The 12,073-nt window shown below is 51.1% G+C and overlaps 1 protein-coding gene across 1 annotated transcript; it reads right to left on the bottom strand.

Moving 5' to 3' along the window:
- Positions 1 to 4,343: 4,343 nt before the first annotated feature.
- LOC309604152 (olfactory receptor 14C36-like) lies at positions 4,344 to 5,135 on the bottom strand (the record flags this gene model as incomplete). The annotated part of the gene is made up of 1 exon (XM_082339068.1): positions 4,344 to 5,135. The coding sequence occupies one exon, from the start codon at positions 5,133 to 5,135 to the stop codon at positions 4,344 to 4,346; it is 792 nt and encodes a 263-aa protein (XP_082195194.1).
- Between the last annotated feature and the right edge of the window lie 6,938 nt (positions 5,136 to 12,073).

The following is a 12,073-nucleotide window of genomic DNA, read 5'->3' as shown; positions in this document are numbered from 1 at the left end:
TCCAAAATGTGCCTCGCGAAGAGCGAATTGCAGCTGCCCTGGAGGGAACAGTAACACCGGAACAGCGGCAGCGGGGGAGGAAGGTGTGGACCTGGGGGGAGATAGCTCAGGAACTGATAAACTATGGGAGGAAATATGGGCCAGTAGGCAGAACTTACCAAAAGGTAGAAACTAGGGCCGTGTGGGCAGCGAGGACGGCAAATAAATCGCTGGCTTTTTCGGGGGGAAGCCCCGACCTAACACAAAGGGAGAAACCCCCATTCCGACAAGGATTGTGGCAGAAGGGACTGCAAAAGGGGGTGCCCCGAGACTTGATGGATGGGCTCCCCACCAAAAAGTTGAAGCTCTTGGTGCGGAGGTGGTCCGGGCAAGGACCCCCTCCCAAACCGAACCCACCTTCTGCGCCAGCATTGGACAGGGAGGAAGGGTTTAAGAAGGATGAAAAGAGTGGCGGGAAACTAAAACCTCCGCCCCCTCAGGGTGAGGAGGGAGGCGGAGGGTGGGTGTTTATCAGACAACTCACCTGTAATAATAAGGGAGATCTACTAAACCCCACCAACCGGGATGGGCCGAGCGGGTGGGGGAGGCAGTGGCCAATGTCAATAATCGCTGGGGTACAAACAGGTGCCCGAAAATTGCGGCATTTTGTCCACAGGCGCCAACCATGGTACCCGTCTCTCGAAACCCCAATTGCCCTGGTGCATCATCTTACTCCCCCAGCCAGCCGGTTCTGGTCGAGCTTCCCACCGTGGGAGCTGTGCCTCTCATATTAGATACCCCTGCTAAACAAATATACATGGAAAGCAAAAGATACCAGTGGGAGAACCTACAAAATCCACACCAAATGGATTATTACCTCCTTCTAAACCAAGGAGCGAGTTTGTTCCTATTTGTTTTTTAAGGGTGGTGATATGACCACGATGCACCTGCTACTTTGGATCATTTTAACTCAGGGACACCAACCCATTAGAATATCCCACTGTGTATGTCAGTTTTTATAATTGGTGGTACATGTGTGCATACATGTTTGTACTTCATTGCAGCTCTATGAATAATTCTAGATGTAATATTTATGGCAAACAGGCTAAATGTTAGATGTTTCAGTGCACTACAGTCTTTATGCAATAGTACAAAGACATCTGATTGTCTGGTGCATGTTTAAGCATATATATGTGTGTGTGTGCTTATTTAAGAAAAAATACCCAATAACTTTCCAATGATACCTATTTATGTTGGACATCTCAAGGATTTCAACCTATGATTTACTATATATATAATTCTTACTTTTTTTGATCTTCCTCTATTTTCATCATTAAATAGTCCTGTATATGGGAAAACTTAATAGCCAAGTAACATGAAATGTTGTACTTGCTTAGAAAATGTAATTGTTTAGTTTTCTTTGCAAAATAAATATTGAAAAAAAATATGTAAAAATAATGTAAATATTGAATGTTCAGTACCTTTGGGGCTTGGTATTGTACCAGCCGAATAAGGGATGGGGCAACCACCTTTTTCAGCCCTCTGGGTGACAAAGACACAACTTACTTTCAGTTTCCACCAGGGAAAGATGGGCCATTTGCTCAGGGAAATAAAGCCAAAAAACGGCATTATTGGATCTGTGGGAATACGGCATACAAATTCTTACCCGCGGGGTGGTCAGGAGTTTGTTACATAGGAATCATAAGGCCCCTATTTTTCCTCTTGCCGGAAACTGGTGGACCCCAATTAGGCGTAAAAGTGTATGATAACCTTGGGGATAGAAGTATTGCCCGTAAGACGCGATCTACCAAGGTAAATTTAGGTGGGACACAAAAATGGGGGAATGACGAATGGCCCCCTGAGCGAATAATTGAACATTATGGACCAGCAACCTGGAACCCGAATGAGCCCATTGCAGGGGCAAGAGAACCAATCTATAATCTAAACCGAATAATCAGACTACAAGCGGCCCTAGAAATTATCACCAACAAAACCGCTGACGCCATAGACCTATTAACTCGACAATCTCAACAAATGCGCATGGCAATCCTTCAACACTGCATGGTTTTAGATTATTTACTGGCTTAGGAGGGAGGGGTGTGTGGAAAATTAAATATCTCTACCTGCTGCCTAGAAATAGATGATGTGGGAGAAGTGGTTCTCCAACTGACCCAAGATATCAGGAAAATAGCCCATGTCCCTGTTCAAACCTGGAGTGGTTGGAACGGCGATTTGTGGTCCTGGTTACCAGGGGCACTGTGGGTCAAACAATTAATAATAAAAGTGAAAGGTTGTACAACATCTGACCGATTCCAGCGTCTTAATCTCGTCCTTGGGATCATATCGAAACCTCCCCTGACATTGGATTGGGACACCCCTCTACAAGAAGGGTGGAAAGAAGGATCCCAGGAACTACAGGCCTGTCAGCCTGACCTCGGTGCCAGGGAAGGTCATGGAGCAGGTCATCTTGAGTACCGTTATGCAGCAAGTGCGGGACAACCGAGGGATCAGGCCCAGCCAGCATGGGTTTATGAAAGGGAGATCCTGTTTCACTAACCTGGTCTCCTTCTATGACAAGGTGACCCACTTAGTGGAAGGCTGTGGATGTTGTCTACTTGGACTTTAGTAAGGCCTTTGACACAGCCTCCCACAGCATTCTCCTGGAGAAGTTGGCTGCTCACGGCTTGGATGGGTGCACTCTACACTGGATTAAAAACTGGCTGGACGGCCGAGCCCAGAGAGTGGCGGTGAATGGAGTCAAATCCAGTTGGCAGCCGGTCACGAGCGGTGTTCCCAAGGGCTCAGTACTGGGGCCGGTCCTGTTCAACATCTTCATTGATGATCTGGATGCGGGGATTGAGTGCACCCTCAGTAAGTTTGCAGATGACACCAAGTTGGGTGGGAGTGTTGATCTGCTGGAGGGTAGGAAGGCCCTGCAGAGGGGACCTGGCCAGGCTGGACCGATGGGCCGGGGCCAACTGCATGAGATTCAACAAGGCTCAGTGCCGGGTCCTGCACTTGGGTCACAACAACCCTATGCAATGCTACAGGCTGGGGGAGGAGGGGCTGGAGAGCTGCCTGGCGGAAAAGGACCTGGGGGTGTTGGTTGACAGCCGCCTGAACATGAGCCAGCAGTGTGCCCAGGTGGCCAAGAAGGCCAATGGCATCCTGGCCTGTATCAAGAATAGCGTGGCCAGCAGGAGCAGGGCGGTGATAGTGCCCCTGTATTTGGCACTGGTGAGGCCGCACCTCGAGTACTGTGTTCAGTTTTGGGCCCCTCACTACAAGAAGGACATCGAGGTGCTGGAGCATGGCCAGAGGAGGGCAATGAAGTTGGTGAAGGGTCTGGAGCACAAGTCTTATGAGGAGCGGCTGAGGGAACTGGGGTTGTTTAGCCTGGAGAAGAGGAGGCTGAGGGGCGACCTTATTGCTCTCTACAACTACCTGAAAGGAGGCTGTAGCGAGGTTGGGGTCGGTCTCTTTTCCCTAGTAACGAGTTGTAGAACGAGAGGAAACGGCCTCAAGCTACGCCAGGGGAGGTTTAGGTTAGATATTAGGAAAACATTCTTCACTGAGAGGGTGGTCAAGCACTGGCACAGGCTACCCAGGGAAGTGGTTGAGTCTCCATCCCTGGAGGTATTTAAAGAATGGATAGATACGGTGCTCGAAGACATGGTATAGATGGACTTGGCAGTGTAAGGTTAACGGTTGGACGCGATGACCTTAAGGGTCTTTTTCAACCTTGATGATTCTATGATTCTATGATTCTCTAGAAACCTGCTTTCCAGCCAGCCGTCCCCCAGCCTGTCCTGGTCCATGGGGTCCTTCCTGCCCAGGGGCAGGACTCTGTGTTTCCCTTTGTTGAACTTCATGAGGTTCCTCTCTGCCCAGTTCTCCAGCCTGCCCAGGTCCTTCTGAGCAGCAGTGCAACCAGCCAGTGTATCAGCCACTCCTCCCAATTTTAGATCATCCACAAACTTGCTCAGGATGCCCTTGCTCCCATCCTCCAGGACTGTAATGAAAGGCTGAATAAAATGGGACCCAGTATCAACCCTTGGGCTGCCCCACTGGTGATTATCCTCCAGCTGGACTTTGTGCCACTGGACACAACCCTCTGGGACTCAGTCAGTTTTCAGTCCCTCTCATTTTCCACTTAGCCAGTCCATACTCGCTCAGCTTGTCTATAGGGGTAGAATGGGAGACAGGCTGACAGCTCCCTGCATCCTCTTTCTTGCCGCGCTTCAAGATAAGGTTTCCATTTGCTTTCTTCCCATCCTCAGGAACATCACCAAATCCCCTTGACCTTTCAAACATGATTTCAAGTGGCCTTACAAGGACATCAGGTTCCGGTGGTGAATTTGAAATCACTTCTGAAGAGACACGAGCTTGTTAATGCTGCTGAAAAGAGCTGATTGAATCAGCTGCTTCAATGTGTCTTTAAGCTCCTGGTTCCTCATGCTGTAGATGAGGGGGTTCACTGCTGGAGGCACCACTGAGTTCAGCACTGCCACCACCAGATCCAGCGATGGGGAGGAGATGGAGGGAGGCTTCAGATAGGCAAACATGGCAGTGCTGATAAACAGGGAGACCACGGCCAGGTGAGGGAGGCATGTGGAAAAGGCTTTGTGCCGTCCCTGCTCAGAAGGGATCTTCAGCACAGCCCTGAAGATCTGCGCATAAGACAGCACAATGAAAACAAAACAGCCAAATTCCACAAAGATACTAACCATGATAACCCAAACTTCCCTGAGGTAGGCATCTGAGCAGGAGAGCTTGAGGATCTGGGGGATTTCACAGAAGAACTGGTTTATGGCATTGCCTTGGAAGAGTGGCATTGAAAATGTATTGGCTGTGTGCAGCACAGCATGGAGAAACCCAGTGCCCCCGGCAGCTGCTGCCATGTGGACACAAGCTCTGCTGCCCAGGAGGGTCCCATAGTGCAGGGGTTTGCAGATGGCAATGTAGCGGTCATAAGCCATGATGGTGAGAATAGAAAACTCTGCTGACATCATAAAAACAAACAGAAAGACCTGTGCAGCACATCCCTGGTAGGAGATGGCCCTGGTGTCCCAGAGGGAATTGACGATGGCTTTGGGCACAGTGGTGGAAACGGAGGCCAGGTCAAGGAGGGCGAGGTTGAGGAGGAAGAAATGCATCGGGATGTGGAGGCGGTGGCCGCAGACTACGGCAGTGATGATGAGGCCGTTGCCCAGGAGGGCAGCCAGGTAGATGCCCAGGAAAAGCCAGAAGTGCAAGAGCTGCAGCTCCCGTGTTTCTGTGAATGCCAGGAGGAGTAACTGGGTGATGGAGCTGGCATTGGACATTTGCTGCCTCTGGGCACAGGGACCCGTGCAAGGAGGAAAAGTCATTGACAAGTTAGAGGAGACTTTTCTGAGGAAAACTAAAAGCCATTTCCTACAGACCCTCCCCTTGCTACACACAAACACACGCATAAACACACACACATTTCCCTTTTCTAGGAGACCTTCCTTCAGCTCCATGGATGAAGCTGTGCTTTGGTGCTGGTTGAATGTGCCGTGAGGAGCTGGGCCTCTGCCCTCTGGCTGCTGAGGTGTCAGCCCTGCTGTGCCACAGTGAGTTCATGGCAACGGTGGAAGCACAGTCCAGTCCTGGTGTTCAGCTTTGTCAGATGAAACCATCCCTAATGCAGAAGGGCTTGTCAGCATCTGCACTCCCAGTGCTAAGGAATGAGGACTGCAGAAGGCAGACTGAAAGTATTTTTTTTAAAAAAGTATTTCCCCCCCTCTTGCTTGAGGATTGCTTTGGGATATCAGAAACCCTCAGTATTTCTGTTGCACTCAGGGAGAACAGAGCGAATCCTGCAAGGCAAGAGGATTGCCTTTGGATTAGAGCAGAGTGAGGGGAGCTGGTCTGTCCCTCAGTCCGAGAGGCCCTGGCCTTGCACCTTTCTGAGACTGAGGGCGATCACACTGCTATGTTCCTGTGAAAAGCCAGCAGACACTGCTGAGAGCAGAGGGATCCAGTGCAGACCACTAAATGTCCCACCCTTTCTCAAGGTCTCAGCAGCCCACTTGTAGCCAAGGACACACAGGGCTCATTTCACCAACCCAAGAGCATTTCCTTGGCCATTGCATCTCTGTGCTTCTCCATGGGGCTTTCAGGTAACACAAAGATGCTATGGGACAGATTTGCATTCTGGAGGGCAGCTCGCAGCTTGGAAGGATACCTCAAGGAGATACCTCAGTTTTTTCATGATGGTATCTCACTAAGGGCAAACCAGCTCATGCCCCAGCCCCACAGCCTGCATTGTCCACAGCCTCACAGATGAGAGGAAGGCTGGGACACTTGTTCCCAGGGACATACCTGCACAAAAGGCCCCACAAGATCAGTGTGTGACTCTGCAGCTGAAACTGCCACCCCCAGAGAGCCTGACAGCAAGACCAGGACAACAAGAGCAATCACACAGACAAGTGGAGAAAGAAGGAAAAATACAGGGAGGTTCTGGCTGAGAGAGGCCAGGGCAGAGGCAGTCGAGCACTCAGACAGCGTTCCCCTTCCCCAGCTGTGCACGCCACCTCCCAGACACCACCATTGCCGGGCAGCTGCTCTCAGCCCCTGTGCTCTGCAGAGGGAAGTGGGCCCGTGGCTGGAGAGCTGCACCACGGCTCTGCTGGAGCTCTGGCTGCAGAGGAGGTGGTTCACACCTTGGAGCCCCCAGCGCTGAGGGCAGAGGCTTTGGTGGGTGGGAGAGGAGGCAAGGGGGCTTGCTCAGAGGAAGGGGTCTGCATTGGGGGGGATGATACGGAGTTTTCTGAATTCTCCCTCCCACAACATTGCTCTTTTAAGTAAGTTTCCTCTCATTCCCTGATCGTAACCCTGCTGCCTGGAGATTTTCCTCCTGGGAGGTGATTCCCTGTCCCATGTCTTTTCCCTGTCAGCACTCACAGACCCCATGCCAACCTCGGTGCACTCCCCTTGGCCCTACAGAAACCTGCCTGTTTGCAGGGCACTGGCTGGGCACATGTTCCTGTCGGGAGGTTCAGAAGGGCAGGTGAGAACAGCCCTGATGGTGCAGCAGAGGTGATGCTGGTGCTGTCCCTAGGCAGAGGAGGGGCTGAAGGCACTTTAGGAGGCTGTTAGATGACCTACTGGCCACTCCAAGTTACAGCTCAGGAGCCTCAATGGCTTGTCCAAACTTGACAGGTCCTTTTCTATTTCTCTTTCCCTCCCCAGCCCCACCCTTGCTCCTGTTCCCTGCCCGCAGAGTAGGGCACTGAAAACACAGGCTCGGGAAATCTCTTTATAGCAAACTCTGCCTTGACCTTCCTCTTGAAACAGCCCCTTGGAAGTTTCCTGGTGGTGATCTGGAGCTGTGAGCAGCCCTGACCCACGCAGCACCCTCTCGACAACAGAAGGACCCTGCCCTGCCAGAAGTTGTTCCTTCCACCCACAGCTTCTTTCCACAGCGCCATGGGGAGCTGCCAAGGGAGGCTGAGTGCTGACCCTGGCAGGCAGCAGAGTCCCTGCCCCAGCACACAGCCCCCTGGGGCACAGGGACCCTGCTCTGAAGGACAGCCCCGGGCACTCCTGGCTGCACACACACAGTCACCCCCTGCAGCCATCCCTGGGAGAAGGCAGCTGTGATGCCCTGTCCCTCTGAGGGTGCAGCAGGGAAGCCCTGCTGCGCAGCACGTCCTTCTCCTCTACACTAGAGAAACTGGGGCAGTCCTCCTGACTTTGGGATGCGCCAGCTTTTGGAGATCTTTCCACCAGCTGCAGATACATTGCCCTTCCTGCAGGTACTTACCACGTAGAGGGCTGTGAAGATTTCTCCCCCAGTGAGCTCTCAACTTCCCTTACACCCCAGACTGCCTTTAAGCTCTCCCTGCCCTGCTCCTCTCCCCTTGGTGCCTGCAGGCAGAGCCCTCAGCCCTGCTGCGCTTTGCAGAGCTGCTGCTCCTGGGCAGAGCTGTTTCCCATGAGCTCCCTATGTCCCAGGAGCCCAGCCCAGCTCAGCAGCAGAGGAACAGCCCAAGGTGGCAATTTCTCTGCCCCGTCTGGGCTCCCTTGATTTGTCCCTGGGGCTCCAGGGGAACCTGCTGTGAAACAGGCTGAAGGCATCACTGATGTTCCCCCCCTCAGATGGGGAGAGACGCTTCTTTCCAGCAGTGTCATTTCCCTGCTGAGAGACAGAGTTAGGTGCAAATATCAACTTTTCTTGGCCCATCATGAGACAGGACATGAGATAGGGCTCTCCTTTACCCCTGCTGAAGGAAGGGATGCAACTGAGGCAGGCAAGGCATCCTTGGTTTGTAGTCCTGGGGCTGGCAGGGGACTCTGCTCCCTCCCATGCACACCACCAACCCACAGGAGGTGGGATTCCTCTTGCCTCTCTTCAGGTGGGCATTAAATAGGCACCTGCGCGTGAGCTCCTTGCCTCAGCTCCCATGGTAATTAATGGTGGTGGAGGCCAGGAGTGAGCTGTTCAGGTGGAAATGTGTGGTCACAGTTGAGGTGCTAGAAGTGGTCAAAGGCAGGTGCAAGCAATAGAGAGGGATTGAAGATAGGTGCTGGCAGATGTAGAGACAGGACAACATCAGACACTGACAGCATCTTCTTGGAGGCTCTTGGGAGTTTTCTTTGAACAACTAAAATGACAGCTGATGCCCAAATTAAGGGCAACAGAACCTGTCCCTACTCATTATGTTCAGGGTGGCCTATAGAGGTATTCTTATGATGGAATGGAGTCATGTGCCATAGGGAGAGCTCAGGCTCTCTCTTTCTCTTCTCCAGGAGCTGTATTTACTAGGTCTCCACTCACTGTGTTGGCAGTTGCCTCATGTTCATCCCCACATTGCCTTACAGAATTCTGGGTGTTGACTCAATCTAATTTTCAAACCCAGGCCCACAGAGCAACCTGAGACGCCAGGGCTGGCAGGGACAGCACAGCACCTACAGGAAAGCAATTCCCATTCAGGGCGGGTGTGTGACAGACACCGCTGACGGCATCGCAGCGAGTGGGATTTGGTGCCTGTGTGCCATTGGCTGATGCCACCAGTCAGAGGCATCAGCCATCAGATGCCATCAGAGAAGCAAGGTCTGTCCCTTCTCTACGCAATAGCTGCCTGCATTGCATGAACACAAAGCACCCCGCACCGGGGTCTTTACTCCCTCCCTTGGCGATTCGATCAAGGAACAGGCCAATCATGTTAACAGCATGCCTGGATACATCTTGTCTTCAAGGACAGCATAATCCAAGCACTGCCAGCGTTCATCTCAAAACTTAATTGAAACTCCAAAGAGAATCCAAGGGCATTAAGATGAGCTGTTGCTACTTCAGGAAGAGCTAAGGAAGAGTCAGAAATACTGTGAGACCACTGCTAAATTTAGTAAGAGTAGGTGTGGATAGATCTGAGATACTCTACACCCTCTTTCCTTCAGTTACCACCAGCGATGTCTCCCTGGCCTCGGTGCTTTGAGGCAGGACGCTGGAGGAGGGCAACCAGCAGTGGATGGGGATGAAGCCAGGGGTTCCTTGAGCAAACTGCACCCTTACCAGTCCATGGGACTGGAGGGGCTGCATGCAAGGGTGCAGAGAGAGTGTTTTTCACCACTGGTTCATTGTAATTCGAGTAAGAAAGGCAGCCAGACTCTGCGAGGTATCATTTAACATGCTGTTCATAAGCACTAACACTATGAAGAGAGAATCATGCAGATCATCTTAGGTCCCTTTTAGATGGTGGGAGCCCCAGGTGGTGTAGCATTGAACAGGCCTCTGACCCACACACAGCATGCCATGCGCACCCCACCCATAGAAGCCATTCCTCTGTTTTGATCATTCAAGCTACTGGAGGCATTTATTACAAAAAAAGAACTCTTTCAATCATCTCTACAGTCTAACAGAAACGATGTTCTCATGAGAACTCCTTGCTGCACTGTTAGATACAGGCAAGGCCAGGCAGGAGGTGTAAGGGCAGTACTGAGTGGGAGCTGCCTGCAGGCTCCTCTGTGACAATGAGTTGCTGAAGTTGTCCTGCTGCCAAAGGCTCCGTTCTGCACGGCACAGGCGTGAAGTCCAGGCTGCACGTGCAGCGCAGCACAGCTCGCTGTCCAATGGTCTTCTGGTCAGGGTCACTGCTCAGGTTTCCCTGTTCAAAGTCTGCACTCCAGCCTGGTGCCACAGCTGAGCTGTGGAGGAGGAGGAGGTGGATCAGAGCTAGGAGGAGGTGGATCAGAGGCAGGAGGAGGTGGATCAGGGGCAGGAGGAGCTGGAGCCCCGTGGCTTGTCACACAACTGTGATGGTTTTCGATGAAATGAGATGTGGTGGGACAGCTTGCTCACGTGGGGTTCTGCAGTGGAGGAATACAGGCTCTGCTGGAGAGACAGGCAGAGAGGATGAGGATGGGGGATGCTCCCTGTGTTCTCTTCCTGTGGAGGAGGACAACCAGCAGCGGATGGGAATCAACTCAAGGGTTACTTGAGCAAACTCAAGCAAAAAGGAGATGGGTGTTTTGAGCAGGTCCCTGAACACAAGTATTGGTATGCCATGACACCTGAGATTCCCCTTTTGGGTCCCGAGGAGCATGATGCCCCTTGAGGTGTCCTGGAATATCTCCTGACCCAGGTGATGCTTTAGGCTGAGAAGAGAATCAAAACACCACCTCTGACTGCAGTGATTTCACCTTCAGTGCTGACCTACAGGGCAGGTGGAGGGACTTCAGACCTTCCAGGCGTGCTGCTGAAGGATGAGGTCTTCAGAGATCCAAAAGGAAGGTAATGGTGTTGTATCAGTGTCCGTCTCGTAAATCTTTGGCCTGCTTTGTGCTTTCACCAGTTTGGGATCTGTCCCTTGACATTTTTTTGATAAAAAAATAAACTCCTCTCGCACACACTTGGAATAAGGATGAAAGAGAGCAGAAATGGATTAGGGGCAATATTGTCTAAGAGGTGTTACCATGAAATGATAACAAAGAGCTCGCAATGAGAGAAAAAACATTGTTCTAAAAACTTCATGCCAAGGGCTAAATTCTGTTAAGTTATCGCTGTCTTGTCAAGTAAGAATGAAGGAGAGGAATAAAAGTAAAGAAATTAAGTATATCATCATCAAGAAGGAGAAAAGAAATTTTAGAGCATGCTACTGTTACTGTTTTTAGTGAAAATAGAAATAACTCCATAATGTAGCCACTAAGCCCCCACCCAGCTGCTTGCTCGCTCCCCTCTCCTGAGGGATGTCCTGGTTTCAGCTGGGATAGCGTTAATTTTCTTCCTAGTAGCTGGTAGAGTGCTGTGTTTTGGATTTAGGATGGGAATAATGTTGATAACACACTGATGTTTTAGTTGTTGCTAAGTAGTGCTTCCACTGGTCAAGGACTTTTCAGCTTCCCATGCTCTGCCCGGTGCACAAGAAGCTGGGAGGGAGCACAGCCAGGACAGCTGACCCAGACTGGCCCAAGGGCTATTCCATACCACATGACGTCATGCTCAGTATGGAAACTGGAGGGAGTTGTCTGTGGGGCAACAATCGCTGCTCAGGGCATCGGTCGGTGGGTGGTGAGCAATTTTATAGTGTATCACTTCCTTTGGTTATTATTATTGTATTGTTATTATGAGATTATTCTTACTACTAATACTACTCTTCTATTTTCTTTTCCCTCAAATATTAAACTGTTCTTATCTCAACCCACGAGTTTTCTCCCTTTTACCCTTCCAAGTCTCTGCCCCATCCCCCCAAGGTGGGGCGAGTGAGCGAGCAGCTGTGTGGTACATGACAGTACTTTGTGGTGCTTAAACAAGGGGATCAAAGGGTTCAAGACAATGACAGACACGATCTGAATGTGCTAGACGGAATTTGAAGGTGTTATGGGTTTTAGCTCTTGATTGGCAGGCTCCTGTCCTTGCAATAGGCCTTGCTTCCCTTCCTGTATATTACAGTCTTGTGCTCGTTAGTGGCTACTTTTCGCTGTCACTATTCCTTCTTGCGGTATCCTTTTACCTCTTCCTCCTTCATCCTGGTGCCTCCTGGTGCCTCCTGCTCTTCCTGCTCCTGTTGCCTCCTGTTGCCTCATGATGCTTTTTCGTTCTTTTCCTCCACACCCTCCTGCAGCCTTCTCT

This window comes from Platalea leucorodia, assembly GCF_965183815.1.
Source record: "Platalea leucorodia genome assembly, contig: HAP1_HAP1_SCAFFOLD_400, whole genome shotgun sequence".
Lineage (NCBI taxonomy): Eukaryota > Metazoa > Chordata > Aves > Pelecaniformes > Threskiornithidae > Platalea > Platalea leucorodia.
This window is presented reverse-complemented; position numbering and strand designations above follow the sequence as displayed.